We start from the raw sequence: 9547 nt of genomic DNA, 5'->3' as shown, positions 1-9547 counted from the left end.
CTCTCTCTCTCTGCCCCTTTACCACCCACTCTCTCTGTCTCTCAAAATAAATGAACTTAAAAAAATAAAATAAAATGCTCAGGTTGTAGTTAAAGCTATGTTTGGAGGGTGGGCTCGTCAAAACACAAAGAAGCCAACTAGTGAGGGAGTGGCAGCAGAAACTGTCCAGAGTTTAGGAATTACCAGAGGGGAAAGCTTTACTTTTCTTTATGCCACTTCCCTCTGTGACTGAGAAATATGGGATTTTGTCACCCAGTTCTGTGCAGTTCTGTAACACTAAGCACTGCATGTGTTTTGTCTTCCATTTCAGCATTAAAAAAAATTCTTTAGAGCAGAAACACACGTCTCTGATCCTTCTTCACCCCATCTCAATGAAGGGTACCACTCTGCCTGACTATGATAATCAGAAATCCAAGATCATCCTTGATTCTTCCTTCTCTTTTACCCCTCTTTATCAATCCAACACCAAATCCTATAGATTTTTACCTTCTAAAGTAATTTTTAATACATTGACTGATGACTGGTTTTTACTAGGGGTGATTTTACCCCCACGGCCATTTAACAATACCCATAAACATCTATTTAAGTTTACTATTTATTTCGAGAGAAAGCAAAAGTGCGCAAAGAGGGGGAGGGTCAGAGAGAGAGAGCGGGAAAGAGAGAGAGAGAGAGAGAGAGAGAGAGAGGGAGAATCCCAAGCAGGCTCCACACTGTCAGCGCAGAGTTCAATGTGGAGCTCCAGCTCACAAACCATGAGATGGTGACCTGAGCCAAAATCAAGAGTCAGGCGCTTAACCAACTGAGCCACCCAGGTGCCCCTAGACATTTTTGATTATCCCAACTGTGTACATGCTACTGGCAGGGGTGCTGCTAAACATCCGGCATGCACTCCCCACCAACCCTCCAGTGCCAACAGTGGTGAGTCCGAAAATCCTGCTTTACTTAACCCGTCGGGACCATTAGGCTCCTAACATGTCTTCTATTTCTATTCTCCCTATTCTCTTAGTCAAGTGATAATCTTCCTGCAGCCAGAATCTTTTATAAACATAAATCTGATCATGTCATTCTCCTGCTTAAAGTTATTTAATGGGTTTGCACTGGCTTTTAGGAGAAAAAGAATTCTCAACTTGGCCTTTACCTGATCATTCATTCCTTCTCCAGCCTCATCTTCAGTATTTTCTTCTCATCTCCCTCTGCTCCAATCACAATTATCCTTCCCAGTTCATCCAATCTGTTNAGCAATAACTCCTCATTCATCAGCTCTCAGTGAAAATGGCACATGCGCACAGAAATCATCTCTGCCCATTCAACTAGGTGAGGACCTCAGCATAAGCGATCACAGTATCATGCTCCGTTTCTTCTTAATTCAACCTATGATTCTATATTTGTGTAATGCTGTGGATGTCTTTCCTTTTCCTGGACTACATTTTTTCTCTTGCTCATTATTTTGTTTCAAGTGACTCGCACCATGCACGGGAGATACTCAGTAAATATTTGTGTAGGAAATGAAGGGGAGAAGGTGGCAAGACAGGGAAGAAAGACCTAAGGGAGAGAAGGGGAGGAGGAGAGGAATGGAAAGGAAGAAAGGGGAAAAAAGATATGAAGGGAAAGGGAAGAAACAAGGACAAGATGTTGGCCTTTCGATCGAGTTACTTCCTGGAGCTGTGTGCCTCCTTGAGGTACGGAGGGTCTATTTGAGAGTGTAATATAGTAATTAAAGGCTTGGAGCTCTAAATTTAGACAATACCAATACCTGGTTTTAAGTCCCGCTCAACTTTGTAATCTTAGGCAAGTTACTTCTTGCATTCTTACCTCACTTTGCTTATCTATAAAATGAGGCTGATATGCGATTTGAAGAGTAAATGAAATAATGTCTGCGTTGCGCATGAGACGATGTCTTCGTGGTGCATACAATATTAATTCTGCTATTGATATTTATTAATATTGTAATTATTTGCCCGGGGCAAGGGGCACTCAGTACTCACTCCTAAGTGTCCGCCCCACTCTTAGCTCACCGCTCTCCCATTGGCTGAGACGCGGCAGCACTTCCACCAATCCGCTAGGTCCGTAAGGAGGCAGGCACACAGGGAATAGCCAATGAGAGCAGGGGTTACAGTCTCCTGGATACCGTGGCAACAACGGACGCTTTGCCCCAGAGCACCTCAGAGGAACGTCTGCAGACCCCAGAGGGGCTCGGGCATTTCCTGCCCAGGGCCAGGCTGAGACACACCTGCCCATGGCCCACAGCCGGGAGCGCGAGGAGAACCCCTACGCCCCCGTCGGCGCGTCCCTGTCTGTGAGGTGCGGCGTCCTCCGCCCAGCGCATGCCGGGTGTCTCGGAAACCTCCCTCTGACCTAGCCCCCTCCCTACCCTTTTCTTCCTCGCGTTCTTTAGACCTGCTCTCCCGGAAACTTCGAGCTCTTGTCCTTTACCCCCCTCCCCTCCCCAAGCGCCCTCCTGCAGACTCCCTCTCTGTGTGACTTCTTAATGACCACATCTCCAACTGTTTGCATCCCCTCATTTTTCTGCGACCCTCCCCTTTCTTGCTTATCCACGCTTGCTCTCCTCCACTCTTCATTTCTGCCTCCTCTTTCTGACTCAGTATTCCGTTTTCTCCTGACCTTTCAAACATAACCACCCTCCGACTCACACCCGCCATCCTGTCCTCATCATCCTTGGGGTTTTTCCCTAAATTAGGGTCGTCAATCCCTTCCTTCTACTATGCACTAACTTTGCAGTTATTTGCATTTTTAGTGGTCTTTGAAAAGCATAAACAGCTGCACAGATATAAGTTGGTATTTCTTTCCTTCTACATTCTTGAGTGTTACCTGCACTGTTACTATTTGATTCAATATCCTGTACCCCCAGTCGAAGTCTCTCACCAAACCATTGCACTTCTGCCTTCCCCTACATCTTTAAGCATATATTTAATATTTAAGTAAAAGTCGAATCAGACTCTCCTTCTTTCTAGCACACACCTACCGCGCATTCTCTGCTTAGAAATATGTTACTTTTGTGTGCTAACCTTTTCATTCATGTTGACTTAATTCTGTTTATGTTCTGCATTCTATCCGGTTTTTTTTTTACGTCTAAAATACAGCTGTATACACTTCATCTTGGTAAAGAAACAGTTTTCTACTTGACTCAAAACCACAAAGTAGGCTGCCTTATTATTCAAAGTTGTTTTTTTAAAGCTTATTTTTTAAAAAGTTTCTTGTTTTGAAAGAGTGAACACGCGAATCGGGGTAGGCAGAGAGAAGGAAATGGAGAGAGAGAATCCCAGGCTGCCTCCACACTGGTCTCACAGCCAGCATATGCCTTCTTTTATGTTAGAGATTGGGGCAGAAAGGGGGTAAGAATAGAAGGGATGCGTTTCAAATATTGTGATGCTCTTTTGTTTGGTTTGTGTAAAAAAAAAAAGTGTTTGAAATGTATTGTATTGATGGTGACATGTTTTTTCCCCAAAGATGGGTGCAAGGATTCCCTAAGCAAAATGTTCATTTTGTCAACGACAACACCATTTGCTACCCTTGTGGGAATTTTGTAATATTTATTAATATTGAAACCAAGAAAAAGACTGTACTTCAGTGTATGAATGGAATTGTGGGCGTTGTGGCAACTAACGTTCCTTATGAAGTTGTGGCTTTTTCCGACCGGAGGCTAAAACCTCTCATCTACATATACAACTTTCCTGGATTGACCAGAAGGACCAAATTAAAAGGTAACCTGCAAGACTTTTAATCTGCCATAACTGAAGGATTTCTTTATGTGACCAAACCTAGTTCTTACAAATGAAGGGTGTTTTTGGTTTGTTAGTTTGTTAGGGTTTGTTTGTTTGTTTGTTTGTTTTTGCTTTTATAATAAACATTTTAAATGTTTTATTTATTTCTGAGAGAGAGAGAGAGAGGCAGCATGAGCAGGGGAGGGTCAGAGAGAAAGGGAGATACAGAATCCGAAGCAGGCTCCAGGCTCTGAGCTGCTGTCAGCACAGAGCCCGACACGGGGCTTGAACCCATGAACTGTGAGATCATGACCTAAGCTGAAGTCAGACGCTCAACCGACTGAGCCACCCAGGCACCCTACAATACACATTTTAAATGGGCATAGAGGAGGACACTTATGGGGATGAGCACTGAGTGTTATGTGTAAACTAATTTGACAATAAACTATTTGTAAAAAAAAAAAAAGAAAGAAAGAAAAATCACACACACACACAAAAAATACACATTTTAAAAGTAGAAATCGGGCTGATCACAGAGAATTTAATTCAGTGGACTGCAGCCTTGCTACTCAAAGCCTGTGGTCTGTTTACCTTCAATGTTGGCATCACCTAGGTTTCCTATAAATACAGAAACTGCTCCCATGCTACTGAATCAGAATCTGCATTTTATTTTATTTTTTTAAAATGTTTTTAAATGTTTTATTTATTTCTGAGAGAGAGAGAGAGGCAGCGTGAGCAGGGGAGGGTCAGAGAGAGAGGGAGACACAGAATCTGAAGCAGGCTCCAGGCTCTGAGCTGTCTGCACAGAGCATGACATGGGGCTCGAATCCATGAACTGTGATATCGTGACCTGAGCCGATATCAGATGCTTAACCGACTGAGCCACCCAGGTGCCCCCAGAATCTGTATTTTAGTAACATTCTCCAGGTGATTCATACATACATTAAACTTGGGAAGCACTGAGATAGAAGACTATTACAGCACTAAATACAGTTTGAAACCTTTTTCCAGAACACTTTTTTTTCTTCTATGATTTATTGAAAATTCAAGTAAATTGATGTTATACAAGTTATAAAGTCTCTGAGCGTCAATTTCCTTAGGTGCGGGGATAATGGTAGTATCTATTGTTAAGGCTGTAGTGATAATAAATGAAGTTTTATAATATATAATATTAATATATTTGTCAACATGACATATAATATATGAATGAGTATCACACACACATATGTCACTGTTATCCACCATTTATTATTATTGACTTATTCATAGATAATCTGACCCACAATGGGCTGCTGTACATTTACTAGAGTTTCCATCTAATGATTCCCTCGTTTAACACATCATGGAGAGCCCAGGAGAGCTTGAGACTGGTCTTAGTTCTTTAGACTTTTGGTCAAATAAGTCTTTGGGTTAAGTCACGGAATTTCATTATAATTTATAGTATTTTACTTGTGGGGAAATTTGTGTCCTCAACAGATTAAAACAACTTTTAAAGCATCACCCATTCATACATACTGTCTATATGGACCGTAACTCCTCTTCATCTTTAAAATTTCCCCAACTTTGTTACTTTGACTGTAGCCCTGTCAAAGCAATTAAAAGTTAATTCAAAAATTCAAACCAGGAGCCAACATTTATATTAAATAATGAAACTCTGAAGGCATTCACAATAAAATTATGAGTAAGTCATCAAGGATAGCTGTCATTACCACAGTTATTTAATATCAGCCTGGAATTTCTAGCCATGCAACAAAATATGAAACAAAAATTATAGCTATAGAAAAAAGATCATGGGTAATACAGTGGTGTACTAGGACTAATAATAGAATGCTCAGTAAGATGCTGGTTTCAAATTTTTTTTTAACGTTTATTTATTTTTGAGACAGAGAGAGACAGAGCACGAGTTGGGGAGGGGCAGAGAGAGAGAGGGAGACACAGAATCTGAAGGAAGCTCCAGGCTCTGAGCTGTCAGCACAGAGCCAGATGCAGGGCTCAAACCCATGGACCGCGAGATCATGACCTGAGCCAAAGTCAGACGCTTAACTGACTGAGCCACCCAGGCACCCCAGATGCTGGTTTCAAAATATTCACCTAGTTAGATGATTTAAATACTTAGAAATGATTCAAGAATAAATGTGAGTAACCTCAATGAAACCTACAAAAATATCATTGATTTAAATTATTTGAGTATAGGGGCGCCTGGGTGGCTCAGTTGGTTGGGCGGCCGACTTCAGCGTAGGTCATGATCTCGCGGTCCATGGGTTCGAGCCCCACGTCAGGCTCTGTGCTGTCAGTTCAGAGCCTGGAGCCTGCTTCAGATTCTGTGATTCCCTCTCTCTCTGCCCCTCCCCCGCTCAAGCTCTGTCTCTCTGTCTCAAAAATAAAAATAAACATTTTAAAAAAACTTTAAAAAAATTATTTAAGTATGTAGAGATATACTCCTGAATGGAAAGCCTAGTTATTACATAGTTGATAGAAAATAATTCCTAAGTTTATCATGTTTTAGAAAGCAAAGAATACTTAAATGATTCCAGAGTTCTTCCAGTAGAACAAAAAGTAGAGAATGAGAATAATTGGAAAGAGAATGATGGCAAGATAGAGGTCCTTTTAACATTATGCAATAGTGATTAAGAGTGTGATATTGGTGTAGGGATTACCACATCAGTGGAAGAGTTGAAGACTGGGAACAAGCTTAGAAAATATAAAAACTAAGTATATGAGGAACTATACTTTGCCCTCCCTCCCCTAAAATAGATAATATAGATTGTTCAGCAGTGGTGCTAGGAAAACTATTTGAGGGGTGGCTGGCTCCAGTCAGTGGAACATCCAGCTCTTAATCTCAGGATCATGAGTTCAAGCCCCGTGTAGGATGTACAGATTATTTAAATAAATAAATAAATCTTAAAAAAAAACCCTATTTGAGCAAAAGTATCAAATTGGATACTCATGTTATACTGAACATCAAAACATATATCAGATAAAAATAAGAGTTCAGTATAAACAGCAATCCCATTTGAACAGCAGGAGAAAATATAGTAGAATATTGAAATGATTTCAGGATGAGAAGGAACTTTTCACACAAAAGAAAAAGTTAAAAATAGGAAAATGGACCTGTTGTTGCATCCAAATTTAAAACTTAAAAACATTCAGAATACCATGAAAATTAAAAGGCAAATAATAAACTGAGGAAGATATTTGGAACTAATATGGTCAGGTATTTTTAGAGCATTTATGAAACAAAAAGGAACCCCCCCCCCCCACATCCCATTTCTTGCTCAAGGTGGGAATAATTGATACGATCTTACTGGGAAGTAAATGTTACCATATTTGACCCAGTTAAACTTAATTGAGGAACTAAAATTCAGTGTTAAGGAAATCAGGAAGTCAGAGATGTGTGTGCAGAGGAGTTAAAGCAGTAATCATAATAGCAAAAATTGGAAACCACCTCCATCTCCAGTAATATGAATATGGTTAAATATGTTAAAACATCCCATAAAGGAGTATTATATAAGCATTTAAAATAGATTTTTGAAGAATTATTAATGACAAAATGCTCAATATAATGTAAACAATAGGAGTAACACTGTATGATCCAAGTTTTTAAAATGAATTATTATTATATATAATATTTAAACCATGATTGTTATAGCTATAAAAAGCAATGTTGTATATTTTTTCAAAGTTTTATTTAAGGAAAAAATGTATATTGACAAGTAAGCACAGAAGAAAATGCCAGAAATTTACCAAATTTGGTAGTGAGATTACAGAGGATATATTTTCGTGTAAAGCTTTTTATTGGGGGAAAGGGGAACCTGGTGGCTCATTTGGTTAAGTGTCAGTCTCTTGAATTTGGCTCAGGTCATGATTCCAGAGTTGTGGGATCAAGCACCACTTTGGGCTTCTCGCTGAGTGTGAAGACTGTGTGGGATTCTCCCTCTCCCTGTCTCTCTGCCCCTCCCCCAATTGTGCATGCGAGTTCTCTCTCTCTTTTTCAAAAATAAATGAACATTTACAACTTTTTAAAATATTCAAACACCATGCATTTTTAAAAATTTAAAATAAAATATAAAATGAATAATCTTCAGTGATGGGAAGAAATGTCTATAGCAAAGATAGAAAATTATTCTATTGAGGCCTCTATCCCACAAAAAACTTTTTATTTTTGCATTGAGTGCTCAATAAATACAAGTTTTCTTTGTTGATCGGACTGTGCTAAATAAATTCAATAAATGACAAAGTTTAGCATTATATTCTGGTCAGTTAAAGTGAGAAGGACAAAAAAAGCAGGAAACAACCACGAAAAGTACAGAGAACTAGCGATAGAGATACTCATGTGGAAAAGACATGAAGGGCAGAACTTGTACCTATGGAACCACATTGAAGGACAGCAGAGATGGTGGGGAAACCAGATCTCTATATACAGGAGGGCAGAAACAGACACTTCCTTGTCTTAGCATCCTCATGATACACATTTTAAACACATTGTTACTAAAGTTTTAAAAATCGTGTTTCATGTCTTCAACTACAGGGACAAATGAGATAGAACTTTTTATAATCATTCCAAGAAATGGAAGATATTAAGCAAGGGTCCTGGTGTGGCCCAAGGTATAGAGATATGGAAGTAAGCTAGAATGTTTACAACTCCCCAAAGTATTTAAAGTTGTTTGAATAACTTTTCTAATTACAGTTTCATATATTTATAGGGCATGTTATAGTTCTTGGGTCATCTCAAATTACAGTAGGGCATACATGGTACACTTGGTTCTGATCGAAGTCTAGGGACGGTACCTAATGGTCTTAATTTACTCTAAGATCTTTAATTTTTTTCTTTTTTTTAAAAAAGTAATCTCTACACCCAACATGGGGCTCAAAGTTACAACCCCAACATCAAGAGTTGCATGCTTTCCCAGCTGAAAGCACCCCAACTCTGTTAAAAAAAAAAAAAAAGGAATTTTAACTTTGCTCTTAGCTTTCTGTTCATAGTCTTAGAAATTAGCTACTAGGTCTGTTATTCCCAGAGCTGAATGCTTTTGAATTATGTGAAAATCATTAGATAAGGGAAATAAACCCTAAGACTGTAGTTAATCTGAACACAATCATTAAATCCTTGTAACGGATTTTAAATTTTAGGCAGTGTTCTTCTGGACTACACTTTACTTTCGTTCAGTTACTGTGGCACCTACTTGGCTAGTTACTCCTCTCTCCCAGAATTTGAACTGGCCATTTGGTAAGTCACAGCATGCTGTAGTGTTCCTTTCACTGGATTACATTTTAATCTTGTCTTTCTGGATTTTATTAAAGGACAGATGTGTGCAAAATCTGAAACAAGGAAAAAATGGAAAGAATAAAAGTGTTGATCATAAAGTTTAATATAGTCGCTACTTTTAGGCATGAAACTTGGCAGGACAAAAGCTAATAGAGAGTAAAATTATCACCATTCTCTTTGTGTTAATGTGTTGTAATATTTCCTTTGTTGGCTAAGGAATGACAGTTGCATAAAGTTTCATCTTTTCCTTCAAATAAATGGTAGCAACTGGTTTTTTTAGTTGTTTGTGTATTTTCCACTAATGATGAATTTAAGATGTTCTCTATATTAGAGCTCAATTTGAAGTAATTGTTTTTAGAGCCATTAGAACAGTTACATGTTCAGAGAGTGGAACATTACAACACATTTGCCAGCTGTGTGGGAAATACCTGTGGGTAAGACACATCTGTGGTGTTTGCTGGGTCATTTCATGTGTCTAGTTTCAAAGCTGTACTCACTCTTCCATCCATCATATAAATTTCCACAAGGGGGAGTTTTCCTTTTTTAAAAAATATTTTTT

General features: G+C 39.0%; 1 protein-coding gene across 1 annotated transcript in view; it reads left to right on the top strand.

Moving 5' to 3' along the window:
- Nucleotides 1-2236: 2236 nt before the first annotated feature.
- Nucleotides 2237-9547, top strand: part of CFAP43 (cilia and flagella associated protein 43) — a 105676-nt gene continuing 98365 nt past the window's right edge. Inside the window, exons 1-3 of the mRNA XM_077748466.1 lie at nt 2237-2301; nt 3469-3722; nt 8853-8949. Of these exons, the coding sequence (XP_077604592.1) occupies nt 2237-2301; nt 3469-3722; nt 8853-8949 (416 nt within the window). The remainder of the gene's footprint in view (nt 2302-3468; nt 3723-8852; nt 8950-9547) is intronic.

This window comes from Crocuta crocuta, unplaced genomic scaffold (assembly GCF_008692635.1).
Source record: "Crocuta crocuta isolate KB4526 unplaced genomic scaffold, BGI_CrCroc_1.0 scaffold619, whole genome shotgun sequence".
NCBI lineage: Eukaryota > Metazoa > Chordata > Mammalia > Carnivora > Hyaenidae > Crocuta > Crocuta crocuta.
The sequence above is the reverse complement of the archived record's forward strand: the minus strand, read 5'-3'. Positions and strand labels throughout refer to the sequence as shown.